General features: G+C 37.1%; 1 protein-coding gene across 3 annotated transcripts in view; it reads left to right on the top strand.

Annotated features, from left to right (window-relative positions):
* Positions 1-19,320, top strand: part of VAMP7 (vesicle associated membrane protein 7) — a 57,998-nt gene that overhangs the window by 7,445 nt on the left and 31,233 nt on the right. The window contains exons 2-5 of one of the 3 annotated variants that reach the window (XM_032757821.2): positions 613-702; positions 6,697-6,754; positions 9,178-9,315; positions 11,565-11,655. In XM_032757821.2, the coding sequence (XP_032613712.2) occupies positions 674-702; positions 6,697-6,754; positions 9,178-9,315; positions 11,565-11,655 (316 nt within the window). In that variant the 5' untranslated portion in view covers positions 613-673. Of the gene's footprint in view, positions 1-612; positions 789-6,696; positions 6,755-9,177; positions 9,316-11,564; positions 11,656-19,320 lie in introns of those variants that run through there. The other 2 variants (XM_032757822.2, XM_032757823.2) reach the window with 2 other exon arrangements.

Here is a 19,320-nt window from a genome sequence, read left to right as displayed (position 1 = left end):
GTAATTTGGGGGAAAGTATTTAAGTCATCTGTGCTTCAGTTTTCCCATCTATAATAGAAGTATCATAATAGTGTATAATCTCATTGAGTTATGAGGATTAAATGGATTAATCATTATAAAGTACTTTAAATGGTACCTGGCACATAGTAAACAATAAATATAGGCTATTTTTATTGTTAATAGTTATCTTTGTGAATCTAGAGTCTTGACTTCTGTTGAACTATTTCTCTAGGATAAATTTTCAGGATGGAATTTCTACATTAAAGAATGAAGACATCTTTATGTCCCTTTGCTATCTGTAGTTATTGCTTTTCAAAAGGGTGATATCTGTGCTGTAATAATTTGTAAATGCAATCTATCAATGGTGTGTGTGTGTATATGTGTTTTGTATGTCTCTTTATATGAATGTATACAAGCATGGCTTAGGTTGTAAGTTTGTAGAAAACTTTGACCTTCTTTTTAAGCCTGCTCTTAACTCTGTTGTTAAGTTTCATGTTATAGTACCTCGTTAGATACTATCTCCAGGTAGTATGTTGATAAATGATAGTAAGTTACTTTTGAAAGATTATGTCAAAGAAACATTCTAAATCTGTGTCTTTTTCCTTTTGATAGACTGAAGCCATGGCGATTCTTTTTGCTGTTGTTGCCAGGGGGACCACTATTCTTGCCAAACATGCTTGGTGTGGAGGAAACTTCCTGGAGGTGACAGAGCAGATTCTGGCTAAGATACCTTCTGAAAATAACAAACTAACGTACTCACATGGCAAGTGAGTTCTGTTCTGCATGTGGTAAGGGATGAAAGAAGGGAATTCTGTTACTCTAATCAGAATGGTAGAAAAGTAGAAAACAAGCTTCTAGGTACGTAATTTGAATAAGCTGACAGAATAGTAACCTTCACCAACTTAGAAAATATATCTGGTTTTGTTACTTATAAATTTAACTTGTAATTATTTTATTCTATTATCGAAGTGATATTTTGAAGAAAGATATGAAAATGTTAAATGTAAAAATGACTTTGCTCTAGAGCTGTGTGATACGTGAAATAATTCAGATAAGATAGATAATGTTCCTTTGTTCATTCTTTCAGTAAATATTTACTGAGCACTTAACTATTGCCAGGCACTTTGCTTGGTGCTGGGGATATAACAAGATATGTAGTATTTGCCCTCATAAGGGTTATAGTTTAATGAGGGAGAAAGTCAAATCCACGATGTCAAGGGTTGGGGGGGTGGGAAGTAGTAGATCGGAGGATGGTATTCCAAGTAGAAGGAACAGCAGGTAGAGAAGTATGGAGGCCAGAGATCATAGGGCGGGCATATTTAGGGAACTGCAGACCATTCTCTGTGACTGGTGCCCAGGATGGTGAAAATAAAGCTAGAGAGATGGGTAGAAGAAAAGTCATGTAGGGCCTTGTAGGCCGTATTAAGAGCTTGGACTTTACCCTGTGCGCAGTGGGAAGGCATTGAAGATTTTCAGCCAGGGTGTGGCACATTCAGGTATTATTTATTTATTTATTTATTTATTTAGAGGCAGAGTCTCACTCTGTCACCCAGGCTGGGAGTGCAGTGGTGTGATCTTGGCTCACTGCAACCTCCATCTCCCAGGTTCAGATGATTCTCGTGCCTTAGCCTCCTGAGTAGCTGGGATTACAGGCGTGCACCACCATGCCCAGCTAATTTTTGTATTTTTAGTAGAGATGGGGCTTCACCATGTTGGCCAGGCTGGTCTCAAGCTCCTGGCCTGCCTTGGCCTCCCAAAGTGTTGGGATTATAGTCGTGAGCCACCACGCCTGACCCACAGTTTTTGCTTTAGAAAGATCACTCTGGTGGCTTATTAGAGTGGCCATAGATGGGAAATCTTAGTAATTAGTTTTGAAAAGTGCCTCAACCTTCCCCATTGGCACTTAAAAATCTTTTCTTACTTAACCCAGCCTTACTTCCTTAGTTCTTATCTCAGAATGAGGTCCTTATTACTTTCTGTGGCTAACCCCTTATACAGTTTAAGGTCCACTGTAAGCTACTATGAGAGAGACCCCCAAGATACAGTATTAATTTTAATGAGATAGTCCAGAGATGAGTGGTTTGGGATGTTGGGGTGGCTCTGCCGTTTCCAGTTCCCTAATTCCCAAAGCAATGAGTGCTTTCCACTTCTGGCCAAGGCAGCTCCTTTGGTGCTTGTTATATCCCAGTGCTTGCCCAGTAATTTTAAAGGCAGGGCCCAGAAGTGGCCTGATATTGTTGAGAAGTTTCCACTTATATCTTACTGTTCACTACACAGTCATGTAGCTAGCATAGCTAGAAGGGAGGCCAGGAATTGTCATCTCTGGCTATGCAGTCGTAGGCTCAACTAAAACACTGTTACTCTGGAGGAAGTTATAGGATATCAGAGATGACTTGCAGTCTTCCAGTCTACTCTTCTGGCCACCCAGACATTTCAGTGAACCTTTCTTCCCAAACATAGAATACGTCTCTTCTCTGAGAGAGGTAGCTCCAAAGACCTACCTAGTCACTGTGTTTGGCTCCAAGTCCAGCATGTCTAGGTGGTACACAGTCCTCTCCATCAGGCCCTGGTGTGGCTCCTGTGGTCCACTGACCATAAAGTAAAAGATAAGTCGTATGTTTTCCCTGTTTTCCCAGCCTAACCCAGTAGACAATGGTGAAATAAGAAAAGGATCATCACAGTGAGAGTTACAAACTCCCATTTGGAAAAGGGAAGAATGAGAAACGTGTAGAAGTCGTTGCTTTCCAGTAATGATCAAATAATTGCCTCACACAATTTCAAAGACTCCCTGTTCTGACCAGGAAGTGGTTAGTGGTTCTGCTTTCTTGGAGGAACTCCCTCACCTTTTTTCCCTGACTCCTGGCTTTGTTCTCCAGGAAGTTCTTCCTTTCTGGTCACATCCAAAATGGTAGTTAGAGAGTATATCATCTTTGAGAATTGTACACATTTTGTAGTCCTCTTGCTGCCAGCGTAGGTTTGTGGGGCTAGAGGTTAGGGGTTAAATAATCTTATCCTCTTAGGATTTTGGCTTTATACTTTCTCTAAAAATGTATTAGACTTACAATCTGTGTGTTTCTAGGCAGTTCCTGGGAAAATGTCCAGGGAAAGCACATGTAGTCGTCCTTTTAGAGGCAAGACTGGGAAATAGGGCATATATCTTCCACTCATGTATTATGAGCCAGAATTTAGTCACAGCCATGTGTAGCTTTAAGAGAGTATAGAACATGGAATCCAATTAAAATGCAGTTATAGTAAAAGGAGATGTTATCTGTCTGCTATGCCTCTGCCTGTGTCTCTGATCTAGCTGTGTTATTTCGAGCTTTGGTACCTTTGTTTCATGCTTTTGTTATCTTCTAGGAATGCTGTTCTCCTCCTAAGCCTCCTTGTAAACTTTTGCTCACTTCACAGGTCCCAAGCGAAATACTTTCTTAATTTGTACTTTAATGCCTCTAAAAGGGCAGTTCTGATCGTGTTCCTTCCTTCGACAGATACTATCTGCCCTCAAGGTAAAATTCCTTAACGGGACTTGGAATATTATTCAAGATCTGCCGCTTTTTCCTTCTCTGGACTCATCTTTTACTACTTTAGTCCTCAGTTTTGCTTTCCAGCCATACTTCATACTTAGCCATTTACAGTTCAACGCTAGGTTCTTTCTCTCTTCCTAGCCTTTGCAATAGCTGTTACCTTTTACTGGAATGTATTTATCTACTTAATTTTTTAAAAATCTCACTTTGTGTTCCTGAGCTTAGATGTTTCCTTTTCCGGAAACCCTTGAACATTAACACTGAGTCAGTAGCATCTAGTTTGTTCATATTGTAACACTTTTCACACTGTATTATTATTATTATTATTATTATTATTATTAATTATTGAGATGGAGTTTCGCTCTTGTTGCCCAGGCTGGAGTGCAATGGCGCGATCTCAGCTCACTGCAACCTCCACTTCCTGGGTTCAAGTGATTATCCTGCCTTAGCCTCCCGAGTAACTGGGATGACAGGCACACGCCACCACGCCTGGCTAATTTTTGTATTTTTAACAGAGATGGGGTTTCACCATGTTGGCCAGGCAGGTCTCGAACTCTTGACCTCAGGCGATCCGCCCACCTCGGCCTCGCAAAGTGCTGGGATTACAGGCGTGAGCCACCGTGCCTGGCCTCAGACTGTATTATAGTTGAAATCATTGTTTATTTCTATACCCTGACTGTAGGCTTCTTGATGGCAGGGATCATACCTTGTTACCTTTTGTGGCCTGTGCGCCAAGTGACTCACAAGTCTGGTTTAGGAGAAACAAATTTTATGGGGAAAGTGATGACTTTCATTTTGGGCATGTCATGTTTAAGCTGTCTATGGTATGTCCAGTTGGATATGTCTAGTAGACAGTAGTGTAGGTAGTCCTGGAGCTCAGGAGATAGGTCAGATGTAGATTTGGGAATCATTAGCATAATTGTGGTAGCTGAAAACAAACTACAACAAAACATGAGAGTGCATGCTGCCCTCCAGAGAGTAAGTGTGAAAAAAGCAGGAGGCTAAGGAAGCTAGAAAACATTAGTGTAGAGGGAAAGGGACTATGATATAAACCAGGTATATTAGCCTGCTTGGGCTGCTATAACAAAATACCATAGACTGAGTGGCTTGAACAACAGATACTTGTTTCTCACAGTTCTGGAAACTGGGTGAGGTGCCCGCTAATTCAGTTCTTGATGAGGGCCTTCTTCCTGGCTGGCAGATGGCCACCTTCTTGCTGTGTTCTCAGGTGGTGGAAAGAGAGTGATCTCTTTCTTCCTCTTTTAAAGCCACTAATCCCATCATGAGGACCCCACCCTCATGACCTCATCTAATCTTAAGTGCCTCCCAAAGGCCTTGTCTCCAAATATAGTCACACTGTAACATGAATTTCAAAAGGACACAGTTCAGTCTATAGCACCAGGCAAGCCTGATGTCAAGAAATCTAGGGAAGATAAAACATTTTCCAAAAGGAAGTGGTCAACACTATCGTATATTTCAGAGAGAGCCACTGGAAGTCATTGGTGGAAATGGTGCAAATAGTTTTAGAGGATTGGAGGAAAAGATTTTGCCTGAGTTCCTATATCTCCTTGTAATTCATGTCAGTCCTCTGTGAGCATTAATATAATTCAACAGGTACCCCTATCTATCCACTTGCCCAAGGTACAAATGTGGGAGGCAAAATTCAGTTAACCTGTCTCATGCCAGTCACCAAGTTCTATAAATGCTACCTCCTATCTCTCTTCTCTGTCCCTTTTTCTTTATTACCCATTCTACTTAGTTTATTTCCCTCCTCATTTCTTACCCGGTATACTGCAGTAGTCTCCTGTCTGGTCCTCCTTTGAGTCAGTTTTCCACACTCTAGCCAATGTGTCTTTTTTTTTTTTTTAATGTGTCCTTTTTAAAGTGCAAATCTGATCACGCCCTCTGTATGCTAAAACCTTTGGATGTTTATTAATTATTCTTAGGATAATGCACAGTGTGGTTTATAAAGTCTTGTATAACCTGGTTTTTGCTTACTTCTCCAGCCTCGTCTGTCCAGATAATTTACTTTTTCTTCACATTCTGTACTCTAGTCATGTGAGCCAATTTTACTTTCCTAAATCTATTACGTGCTGTTTTACCTCTAGGCCCTTATGCTTGCTGCTTCCTTTATGGAAAAACTCTTAGCTCACTTTTTTTGTTTGTTTGTTTGTTTTTTTTGAAACAAGGTCTCACTTTGTTACCCAGGCTGGAGTGCAGTGGTGCAATCTCAGCTTACTACAGCCTCAACCTCCTGGGTTCCAGCGATCCTCCTGCCTCAGCCTCCCAAGTAGCTGGGACTATAGGCGTGCGCCACCACACCTGGCTAATTTTTGTATTTTGTGTAGAGACGGGGTTTTGCCATGTTGCCCAGGCTGGTCTTGAACTCCTGAGCTCAAGCAATCTGCCCGCCTCAGCCTCCCAAAGTGCTAGGATTACAGGCATGAGCCACCACGCCTGGCCTTTCGCTCACTCTTTACCTTGTCATCTGTTACTTATTCTTCAGGTCTTAAATCAGACATCACTTGTTCTGGGAAGTCTTTCTGGTTACCCTTTGGCAAATCTCCATTTTGTCCCTCATCTGTTAATATGTCCCCAGAGCACCATGTACTGCCTTCAACTTTCCTGTCATCCTGTTTGCCATGCTGCACTGTAATTCCTTACACTGTGATCCCTGTGAAGACTGGGACTTGGTGGTTTTGCTTTTTTGTATCCTCAGCATCCAGCACAGTAACTAACTCAAAGTGGATACTCAAATGTTGAGAATTTGGTAGAAAAGATGTTTGCTTTAAGAACTTAGGAAAAAGCAAAAAAAAAAACCATATGGCCTATTGGGGGTTAATCTTAATTACATGCTCCTCCTAAGATGTCATCTCTTGTTCATGCTTTAAGAGTCCAATTATGCTTTTGCAGCTATCGTTCTAATGGGTAATACACATGCTGTTGTGCTATGTAGCTAGAATAGAGATCTTCTTTTTATTTCTTACGTACTTCTATCAGTTTGACTTGAAAGAAACAGGTATATTGGGAAGGGGAAGAGGGAGAATAGACTGTATCCATAAGTAATATGGTGACATTGGCAGTACTGAACGTGCTTATACATAGATAGAAGATAGAAGTAAAAGTGATGTTGCTTATAACCACAGTAAGTTTTATATCTTTTATTCTACAGTTATTTGTTTCATTACATCTGCCAAGACAGGATTGTATATCTTTGTATCACTGATGATGTAAGTAACTTGAAGACATATTGCTATTTAACTATGTGTACTGTTAATACAGCCAGTTCTTAATTATCTATACCAGGGGTCCCCAACCCCCAGGCTGCAGACCGGTAGAGGTCTGTGGCTTGTTAGGAACCAGGCCACATAGCAGGAGGTGAGCGGCCTATGAGCATTACCACCTGAGTTCCGCCTCCTGTCAGATCAGCAGTAGCATTAGATTCTCATATGAGTGCGAACCCTGTTGTGAACTATGCATCCGAGGGATCTAGATTGCATGCTCCTTATGAGAATCTAACTAATGCCTGATGATCTGAGGTGGAACAGTTTAATCCCGAAACCATTCCCCCTCCCCCAGTCCTTGGAAAAATTGTCTTCTACAAAACCGGTCCCTGGTGCCAAAAAGGTTGGGGACTGCTGATCTGTACCTGTGATGGGCAAAGGTGATGCCAACTTTACATAGCTGGAATTGTTAATATTTTGCATTTGTCATATAGAGCAGCAAATGTTAAGAAAACTTGATGCTGGGGTATGCGCAAATCAACTCAATTTTGGTAGAGTTTTAGCTTAGCCTCTTGCAACTTCTATATTTATTCTATTTTGTAGTGAGAATTGATGTTCATAATTATAATTCTTTGATATCAAAACCTCTCAAAAATTGTTTACCTGGAATGTTAAATTAGATAATGTCATTCCTTCTATCAGTAGTTAATGAATTCTTTAATGTATGTGAACTTTGGAAAAACAAAATTACAATACATTATGATCAGGTATATAAACCTGTAGTTTACATTGGTTAGGTATGACTATTTTTCGGCTCTCAGCCCAAAATTCTCAGTAACTTAATGATGTCATTAAGGTCCTTTCTCTTCTCTGCTTTCCTCCGTGTCTCCTTCTTCCCAGACAGGTTGCCATTATGGTTACGTAGAGCTACATACTTATTTATTCGTGTCCAGAGAAGAGGGACTGTGTCTTCTTGAGTGTCTTATTGTAGGAATGAGGAAGCTTTTCCCAGCTGCATGCCCTCCCCTCCCCCTGCTTTCAAAGTGAACTTCCTTTCATGTCTTATTGGCTGCATGCTCATTTCTAAACTGCCTACTGACAAAGAGACTTGGAATTGGCATGGTTGCCATAGATCAGGGTTCCTAATCTTTATTGTATCACAGACTCGTCACTTGTGGGACACTCCCAGAATGTTTTTGTTTTCTTTTTTTAATTTTCCTTTTCCAGAATGCTTTTAAATGTATAAAACACAATTCTCACAAAGCCAATTATATTGAAATATATATATATAGTATTCAAAATATCTTAAAAACTTGATGTAGTAATATATATGCTTCTTTATGAACTCATTAACAAGATCTAGTCATGGGTCTAATAACTAATAATCTTGATGTGATGGGTGTTGACAATATTTTGAGATATCTGTAACTGTGATGGTATATGAAAAAAGATTTCTGTTGGTGACAGTTACAGGTACTGTTTAATACTACCTCGATTATGAATATACTACCTATATTCACAATTGAAATATAAGTTAACGATTGATAAAAATAATGATGTGATTTTCTTTTTTTCTATCCAAGTTCAAAGGCCCCTTGAATTTGGACCATTGACCCCAATTTAAGAACCCTTGGCTTAGACTAAACATCTTGGGTGAAAGGGAAATGACTGTCAACCACAGTGAGCATCACAATGACTTTTATCTCTGGCTTCACAATATTTTCCAAAAGTATGAAAAAATCCAGCTATATGTGAAATGACTGATGTGAAAGAGCTTGGAGTAGAAGAAAAATAATAATGAAATCTGGGATAGAGTTGAGCCTCATATTTCTCGAGCTATAATTTGATACACACATACACATATATACATAAACACACATACACATTCATTTTTTTCCTCTAAGGTATTCTTCTAGAGAACACACATACTTTTTGGCTGGCTGGGATTAGACATGAGTATGTCACTTGATCTTTTCAAATATACCACCACTATTGAAAAAATTCAATTTGAAGTTAATATCAGTAGTATTAGCTGTATGTGTGAAAGACTCTATGATTATTATGGGATTTATTAAACATATTCTTGTGCTGGGCCTTCTAATAGATCCTATGAAATATATGGAGGAAGTAAAATCCAATTCCTGATGTCAAGAAGTTGATAACCTAGGTATCATTATCTTCAGTTGTCAATGACCAGATATATCTGGATTCACTCTCAGCTCTTTCATTTACTGGTCGTTGGACCTTTGGACAAGTTAGTTACTTTTTCAGAGCCTTCCTTTACTTATCTTTAAGATAGGATCAATGCTAGTTCCTCCTCAGAGAATCATTGCTCAGTAAATGTTAGCTGTTTTTTATTGTTGTTCTTAATCACTCACATCATCTTTGTTTACTTTCTAAATGTGAGTTCTGTGTTGATCTCTTTTCAGGATTTTGAACGTTCCCGAGCCTTTAATTTTCTGAATGAGATAAAGAAGAGGTTCCAGACTACTTATGGTTCAAGAGCACAGACAGCACTTCCATATGCCATGAATAGCGAGTTCTCAAGTGTCTTGGCTGCACAGCTGGTAAGATCTTTCTCAGGATAAGGTATTTTGATTTATATCTTCTTTATTACCTTCAAACACTATGAATCTAGGGGGCCGTGACCTGCAATATAGTTTTCTGATTGTGTTACTGTAAGTCAACATAATAAAACTTCCCTGATTAAAAAAAATGTAAAGGGGCCATTTTAGGGTAGAAAACAGTGATATTCTTTATTATCTCTGTATTCTCTATTAATAGTGGTCACAGTGTCTCATGATTGGAAGAGCATTAAAGATCATCTAGTTCAACTACCCATCTGATGCTTAAATGTGTTCAACATGCCAAATGATCTTTTAACCTGTACATAAACCTTCTACCCTTCTATGAGGGAAATTTAATTTTCTAACAACCCAAATTAATAATTTGAAACTCTCTTCATCTGTATGAATCCCTAATTGTCAGCTTAGTGAGGTTTTACATGTGTATATACCTGTGAAATACCACTGTACTCAAGACAGCATTTTAATCACCCTAAAAATTCCCTCATATCCCTTATCAGTTGGTCCCCTCCCCCACACTTTGCCCCAGGCAACCACTGATCTGTTTTCTATCACTATAAATTAGTTTTGTCTTTTATAGAACTTTCTGTAAATAGAATCAAAAAGTAGGTACTTTTTTGTGTCTTGCTTGTTTCAGTCAGTGTAAGGCTGTTGATACTCTTCCATGTTGTATAAATCAGTAGTTTTTTCCCCTTTTTGCTAAGCAGTAGTATATGCATATACCACAATTTGATTATCCATTCACCTGTTGCTGGATATTTGGGTTGCTTCCAGTTTTCAGCTATCATGAATAAAGCTGCTGTTAACCTCCATGTATAAGTCTTTGTGTGGACATATGTTTTTATTTCTCTTTGATAAATACCTAGGAATGGAATTGCTGGGTCATATGGTAGGTGATGTGTAATTGAAAAAAAAAAATCACCACTTTTTTTTCCAAAGTGTTTGTAACATTTTATATTCTCATCAGCAGTTCCAGTGTCTCTGCATCCTTGCCAATACTTGATGTGGTCTTAAATTTTGCCATTCCAGTTGATGTGTAATGGTATCTCATTGTGGTTTTAATTTATGTTTTCATGATGTCAGACACCTTTCAAAATGCTTCCCTTTTATCCATGAAACTATCTGAGTATTAAGACCTAAGCTCTAGCTATGATTTTGTTGTGAGTTAAAAAAAAAAAGCTGTATTGTAATTGAATACTTTCACTTCTCTTGTGTTTTTAATACTCTGGGTATTACATTTCTAAATTTAACACACACACACACACACACACACACACACACACACACACACACACACACACATACTCTTCTGGCAATAAAGTCCCTTTAAATTGGTTACTTATAAACCTTAATTATTCAAACAGTTGGTTTGTTTCATACTCCCCACTAGGAAATGTTCATCTATGTAAAACTGTATAAAACACTACCAACAACAAAAATACCAGTACTTAGTCAAAAGTAAATAGGGTCAGCTAGAAACAAAACTTTCAAATTAACCAATTTATCATTAGCTCCAGATCTGTGTGACCTTCTGAACAAAATCTCTACCTGTTCTTTCATCTGTAAATAGAGATAATAATAGCATCGTTTCATAGAGTTTTGGGGTGGATTAAATAATATCCCGTTTAAAGCACTTAACACAATGAAATGACTGGAACATTGTATATTAAGCAGCCCATAATTGCTAGCTATGGATAAATAATTTCAAAATATGTATTATCAGTGTCTTAGATTCTAGATCCTGTGAGAAGCCAATAAAAATAGTTTATATGCTGTGATCCTGGCAGATACAAGAACAGATGCTGAGAAGCTGGGCCAGCCCCTACCTCATCATACTCAAGAAGTGGGGAACAGTTTTGCAGCATTCTTCCCCCACTGCCGCAACTACAGTCTTCTTTTTCTCCTTTCTTCCTTGTCTGAGCACAGATTATATATCTCCCCCAATCTCTGCCCCACAAGTCACATGTATGTTTGATATAATGTTTATTTTTATTTAAAATAAGGTAATTTTTAGACTACATACTTACACTTTGTATAGAAGCATTTTTTATGCTGCCCATATTTTTTCCTGGGTATTGTAACATTTTTCCAGTGAAGTGACATGTATCTTTTATATCAATAGAGACATAATTTTATAGCATTCCTCAGTGTAAATTGTCATTCCCCTTATTTTTGTTTTCCTATTGTAAATAATGTCTGGGTACCATAAGTTAAAACTTATTTTCTTATAGAAGCATCACTCTGAGAATAAGGGCCTAGACAAAGTGATGGAGACTCAAGCCCAAGTGGATGAACTGAAAGGAATCATGGTCAGAAACATAGGTATGTTTCATGCATGTGGGCAAAAATGATAAAGATTACTTGACTGGGGTCAAATTATTCTAGAGAAGCCAAAATAGCACTTCCTTATTCTTACCATTGGAAGTTAATTGTCAGCTGAGACACCTATGATACTGTCTGCTTGTGCAAATGGTTTCTTCTTTGTCCTTGCAACTATTCTTCATTCTAAATTTACTAGTTTGCTTAGCAGGACTAATTTCTAAGAACCTTATGATAATTCAGCAGTTTAGAATAATTTGGTCAGTTTGATTGTACAGTATTTCACTGAGTTAATGTATCACGGGTTACCTAACCTTGCCTGAATTTTGGACGCATAGGTTATTTAGCACAGTGTTACTCAGAGTGCTGTTTTGCAACCAGATAAGGAGCTTGCTGAAGAATGTCAATGTTGTGCTTCCTTCACTGAGGCCCTCTTGCTATGAAAATGTCAATTGGACTGAACAGTATGCTTAGAGACTTAGTCAACCAGTTGCAAACACTTAAGTAGGACTGGTTTAGAAGTTTATCCTACAGTAACAGTACTGTTATGTTTTTGTGCCTATTATGTTTTTCTTATTTTCTTCAGATCAATTATCAGGAACGGGATTAATAATCAAAATGCGCAAACATTTTTGTGGTTCTTGATATGTACGTCTCAGCTATTTAAAGTGATTTCCTTTGATTGATTTTAGTTTTAATTATATATCTAGATAGACACTAGAGAATCTGTTGAGACAACTACTATTTATTTTGACTCTTTTTTTGTCACCAAATGTATTTATTTTGCCCGAAAGTGGAGGCAGACAATTGCTACAATATTATTTATTGCAGATGCATAAAGTTTCCAGAAAAATCAACATTTTTAATCGAACTCCTTTTAAATGACTTATTTATTTTTAGAGTTATAGAAACAGCAAATTTAAAATGTGACAAGAACATTCCCAGTTAATTCCCTTTAATTTTTTTAAAAGCTTAATTGAAATATAATTCACATATCATATAATTCACCCATTTAAAGTATACAGTCAGTGGTTACTATATTCACAGAATTGTACAACCATTGCTGCAATCAATTTTGTAACATTTTTATCATCCCTAAATGAAACCCTGTACCCATTTGCAGTTGCTCCTCATTTCTCCTCAACTCTCAGACCTAAGCAACAATTAATTCCCTTTTCATCTTCATAAATTTGCCTATTCTGGACATTTCGTATAAATGGAATCTTGTAATATGTGGCCTTTTGTGTCTTCGTTGACTTAGCGTAATGATTGTGAGGTTCATTCATCTCGTAGCATAAATCAATACTTAATTCTTTTTTATGACTAATAATTCCAATGCATTAATGCATTTTATGTGTCTACTCATTAGTTCATGGTCTGGTTATTGTAAATAATGCTGCTATGAACATTTGTGTACAAGTTTTTGTGTGAGCATATATATATATATATATGTTTTTGGTTCTCTTGCTTACATACCTAGGAATAGAATTGCTGGATCACATGGCAACTCTGTAACATTTTTAGAAAGGACCAAACTTTCCTAAAGTGACTGTACCATTTATACATTCCTAATAGCAATGTATGAGGATTCTGATTTCTCTACATCCTTGCCAAAACGTATCTTTTTAAATTATACCCAGTCTAGTGAAGTGGTACTTTATTGTTATTTTGATTTGCATTTCCCTGATGACTAATGATGTTGAGCATTTTTTCATGTGCTTATAGGCCATTTGTATATTTTCTTTACCTTTGGAGAAATGTCTATTTAAAAATACTTTGTTGTTTTTAAGTGGGTTGTCTTTTTATGGTTGAGCTATAACAGTACTTCATATATTCTGGATAGTAGACCCTTATCAGATACATGATTTTCAAATATTTTGCTCTATTCTGTGAGTTGTCTTTCCATTTTCTTGATGGTGTTCTTTGAAGCACAACAGTTTTTATGAAGTCCGATTTATTTTTTTCTTTAGTTGTTTGTGCTTTGAATATCATATCTAAGAAATCGTCGCCTAAGCCAAGATCACGAAGATTTACTCCTCTCTTTTCTTCTAAGACTAGTTTTAGCTCTTACATTTCTATCTATGATCTATTTTGAGTTAATGTTTATGTATGGAATAAAGAAGAGATCCAACTTATGTCTGTTGAATATGTATATACAGTTGTTCCAGAACCATTTGCTGAAAAGGCTTTTCTTTCCCTGTTGAATGATCTTCGCATTCTTATCAAAAATTAGTTATCAATGGATGTATGGCTTTGTTTCTGGACCTTCAGTTCTGTTCAATTTATCTTTATGGCAGTACCAGACTGTCATGATTATTATAGCTTTGTAGTAGGTTTTAAAATCAGGAAATATTCGTCTTCCAACTTTATTCTTTCTCAAAATTGCTTTGACTATTCTGGGTACCTTTCATTTTCATGAACTTTAGGATGAGCTTGTCAATTTCTGCAAAAAAAGCTATCTGGGATTTTGATAGGGATTGTGTTGAATCTGTAGATCAATTAGGGGAGCCATTTTAACAATATTAAACTTCTGATCCATGAACATGGGCTTTCTTTCTATTCATTTAGGTTTTCTTTAATTTTTTCCAACCATGTTTTGTAGTTTTCAGTGTGCAAGTCTTACATGACAAAGACTCTGCTTCACCAAATTTTAGACAAGCTCCTCTGAGCACTCTGTTAAACTACGTCTCATCCTTGGGCTCTGTCCTTGGCCTGCCTAAGGAAGTCTTAGCAAAGAATCCTGCTAATACCCCACCCTTGATCAAGTTCCTCATCCCCTATATTTGATATATAAGTCCAGCCAACTTTTAGCAGGAATCCTGTTAGGCCAGTTTAGAGAGAATCCCCTTGCCCTTGATGTCTCCTGTTAGTAATTTTCCATCCTCTGACCCCCTCTGTTCATTGGCCACAAATCCCCACTGGTCTTGGTCGCATTAGGAGTTGAGCTCAATCTCTCCCCTCCATTGTGATAGCCTTGACCCCTATTGCAGTAATCTCAAAATCTGCCTTACCATTTTTTAACCAGTGTCAGAATAATTTTTCTTTAACAATATCTCTTCTAACATCCTTCTTGCCTTGTTCCTAAGTATTTTTTATGCTATTGTAAATGGAATTTTTCTCTTTCATTTTTTGGATTGTTCAGTACTAATATATAGAAATTTTATTGATTTTTATAAATTGGTGTTGTATTATACAACCTTGTTCTCATTTATGAGTTCTAATAGCTTTTTAATAGTTTCCTTAGGATTTTCTCTATATAGAATCATGCTACTTGCAAATAGAGATAGTTTTAATTCTTCCTTTTCAATCTGGATGCTTTTCATTTCTTCTTATTGCTTAATTGCCCTAGCTAGAACCTCTAGTATAATGTTGAATAGAAGTGGTAAGAGTGGACATCATTGTCTTATTCCTGCTCTTAGGGAGATCTTGAAGAATCTTCCACAATTAAGTATGAGGTTAGCTGTGCGTTTTTCATAGATGTCCTTTATCAGGTTGAGGAAGTTTCTTTTTCTTGTTTGTTGAGTGGTTTTATCATTAAACAGTGTTGGATTTTGTCAATTTTTTTTACATCTATTGAAATGATGGTTTTTGTTCTTTATTAATATGATGTATTATAATAATTGATTTTCAGATATTAAATCAACCTTGTGTTTCTGAAATGAATCCCACTGCATCATGGTGTATAGTCCTTTTTGCATATTATTGGATTCATCCTGCCAGTAGTCTGTTGAGGATTTGTTAAATGTCTGTATTTTTAAGAGTTGTTGGTCTGTCATTTTCTTTTCTTGTGATGTCTTTGTTTGGTTTTGATACCAGGGTAATGCTGGGCTCATGGAATGAGTCAAGAAGTGTTCCCCCTTTCTTCTATTTTGGAAAGATTTGTGAAAGTTTTATATTAATTCTTCTTGAAATGTTTGGTAGAATTCACCTTTGAAGCCACCTGGGCTTGGGCTTTTCTTTGTGTGAAGCTTTTTTGGTTCTGTTTTTGTTTTTTGAGATGGGGTCTGTCTGTCACCCAGGCTGGAGTGCAGTGACACGATCCTCTCTAATTCCTCTTTCATTCCCTTGGTGGGAGGGTTACCTGCAGCCTTGACCTCCTGGGCTCAGGTAATCTTCCCACCTCAGCCTTCCAAGCAGCTGGGACTGCAGGCATGTGCCAGCACGCCTGGCTAATTTTTGTTTTTCGGTTTTTTTGTAGAGATAAGGTCTTGCCATGTTGCCCAGGCTAGTCTCAAACTCCTGGGCTTGAGCCATCCACTTGCCTCAGCCTACCAAAGTGCTAGGATTACAGGCATGAGCCTCCATGCCTGGCCTGAAGCTTTAAAATTATTGATTTAGCCTCTATACTTGCTGTAGCTCTATTCAGATTGTTTATTTCTTCTTGAGTCTGTTTAGCAGTTTGTATCTTTCTAGGAATTTGTGCATTTCATCTAAGTTACCTAATTTATTTACATGTTCCTGTTTATAGAATTCCCCTAAGATCCTTTTCATTTCGTAAGTTTGGTGGTGATGTCTCCTCTTTCATTCCTGATTTTAGTAATGTAAGTTTTTTCTCTGTTTTACTTGGTCATTCTACGTAAGGGTTTGTCAATTTTATTGATCTTTCTAAAGAACCAACTTCTGGCTTCATAGATTTTTTTGTCTATAGTTTTTCTGTTCTCTATTTAATTTGTTCACCCTAATATTTATTTCCTTCCCACTGCTAGCTTTAGATTTAGTTTACCCTTCTTTTCTAGATCCATAAGGTGGAAAGTTAAGTTGTTAGGTTATTAATTTGAGATCATTTGTCTTAGCTCAGGCTGCCATAACAAAATTCCATAGATGTAGTGGCTTAAACAACAGAAGTTTATTTTCTCACATTTCTGGAGGCTAGAAGTCCAAGATCACGGTGCCAGTTCTGGTAAGGGCTCTCTTCCTGGCTTGCAGACAGCATCTTCTCTCTCTGTTCTCCCATAGGGCAAGGAAAAGAGAGCTAGCTGTCTAGTGTCTTTTATTTAATTGATACATAATATTTGTACACATTTATGGGGTACGTGTGATATTTTGTTACATGCAAAGGCTGTGTAATGATCAAGTCAGGATATTTGGGGTGTCCATCAGCTCAAGAATTTATTTCTCTGTCATGGGAACATTTCAAATTCTCTCTTCTAGCTATTTTGAAATATATAATACACTATTGTTAACTTTAGTCACCCTACTCTGCTATCAAACGTTAGAACTTATTCCTTCTATCTAACCATATGTTTGTACCTATTAACCATCCTCTCATATTCCCTGCTCCGCCCCACATACCCACACTCTTCGTAGCCTCTGGTATCTATTTCGCTATTGTCTATCTCCATGAGATCAACTGTTTTAGTTCCCACATGTGAGTAAGAACATGTAATATTTGTCTTTCCATGCCTGCCTTATATCACTAAACATAATAACCTCCAGTTACATCCATGTTGCTGTAAATGACATGACTTCATTCTTTTTCATGGTCAAATAGTATTCCATTGTGTTTATAGACCACATTTTCTTTATCCATTCATCCATTCATGGACACTTAGGTTGACTCCATATCTTTGCTATTGTGAATAGGGATGCAATAAATATGCAAGTGCAGATATCCCTTTTATACACTGATTTCTTTTCCTTTGCATAAATACCCAGCAGTAGGATTGCTGGATCATATGGTAGTTTAATTTTTAGTTTTTGGATTAATCTCCACACTGGTTTCCATAGTAGCTGCACTAGTTTACTTTCCCACCAACAGTGTGTAAGTGTGTTTTTTTTTTTTTTTTTTCCTTATCCTAGCCAGCATCTGTTATTTTGTATCTTTTTAGTAACCATTCTAACTGGGGTAACATGATATCTCATTTTGGCTTTTATTTGCATTTCTATGATGTTGAGCATTTTTTTCATATACCTTTTGGCCATTTGTGTGTCTTCTTTTGAGAAATGGCTATTCATGTCCTCTGCCCACTTTTTAAGGGGATTATTTGTATATCTCCTGTTGAGTTCATTATATATTCTGGATATTATTCCCTTATCAAATGAATAGTTTGCAACTATTTTCTCCCATTCAACTGGTTGTCTTTTCACTCTATTGATTATTTCCTTTGCTGTGCAAAAGCTTTTTTGTTTAATATAGTCCTATTTGTCTATTTTTCTTTTCGTTACCTGTCCTTTTGAGGTGTTAGCCATAAAATCTTTTCCTAGAGCAGTGTTCTGAAGTGTTTCCCCTATGTTTTTTTCTAGTAGGTTTATAGTTCTGGGTCTGAAATTTAAGTCTTTAATCTACCTTGGTTGATTTTTGTATGTGATGAGAGACAGAGGTCCAGTTTAATTCTTCCACATACGGATATCCAGTTTTCCCAATACCATTTGTTGAAGACGGTGTCCTTTCCCCAGTGTACATTCTTGGCACCTTTGTTGAAAATCAGTTGCCTATATATGTGTGGCTATACATACGTGGATCAATGTCTGGCTTTTCTATTCTATTCCATCGACCTTGTGTCTGTTTTTATACCAAATCATGCTGTTTTTGTTACTGTAGCCTTGTAATATGTTTTGAAGTCAGGTAGTGTGATGCCTCCAGCTTTGTTCATTTTGCTCAGGATTGCTTTGGCTATTTGGACTCTTTTTTGGTTCCTGAAATACTAATTTTAGGATTGTTTTTTCTGTTTCTGTGAAAAATGACATTGGTACTTTGATAGAGATTGCATTGAATCTGTAGATTGCTTTGGGCTTATGGTCATTTTAATAATATACATTCTTATGATCCATGACCATAAGATGTCTTTCTGTATCTTTGTATCATCTTCAGTTTTTTTTCATCAGTGTTTTGTAGTTTTACTTGTAGGAGTCTTTCACCTCCTCGTTAAATTTATTCTTCAATATTTTATATGTTCATAACTATTATAAATGGGATTGCCTTCTTGATTTCATAAAGTTTTATTTCACCAAGTTCATTATTGATGCATAGAAACATTACAGATATTTGTATGTTGATTCTGTATCCTGCAACTTTACTGAATATATTTATCAGATCTAGGAGTTTTTTGGTGGAGTCTTTGGGTCTTTTAGACATAAGATCATATCATCTGCAAAGAGGGATAATTTGACTTCCTCTTTTTCAATTTGGATGCCCTTTATTTCTTTCTCTTGCCTGATTGTTCTGGCTAGGACTTCCAGTATTGCGTTGAATAGGAGTAGTGAAACTGGGCATCCTTCCAGTACTGTGTTGAATAGGAGTGGTGAGAGTTTTCCAGTTCTTAGAGGAAAGGCTTTTAGTTTTTCCCATTCAGTATGTTGTTAGCTGTGGGTTTGTCATAAATGGCCTTTATCATGTTGAGGGATATTCCTTCTATGCCTAGTTTTTTGAGAGTTTTTATCATGAAGAGATGTTGAATTTTTTTTGATACCTCAAACTATATATTTTTATTTGAATATATAAAAGTAGAATATCCTATTTTCCTTTTGAGCTGTGTCATCATACTGCTAAAATTATGGATGAAAATGGAAATACTTCAACCTGCCCCATTGCAATTTCTATGTCACACATTTGCACTTTTTTTAATTATACTTTAAGTTCTGGGATACATGTGCAGAATGTGCAGCTTTGTTACATAGGTATACACGTGCCGTGGTGCTTTGCTGCACCCATTAACCCATCATCTACAT

Source organism: Hylobates moloch, unplaced genomic scaffold (assembly GCF_009828535.3).
Source record: "Hylobates moloch isolate HMO894 unplaced genomic scaffold, HMol_V3 SCAFFOLD_7, whole genome shotgun sequence".
NCBI classification, from domain to species: Eukaryota; Metazoa; Chordata; class Mammalia; order Primates; family Hylobatidae; genus Hylobates; species Hylobates moloch.
Note: the sequence above shows the minus strand (reverse complement) of the source record. Positions and strands in the feature narration are given on the sequence as shown.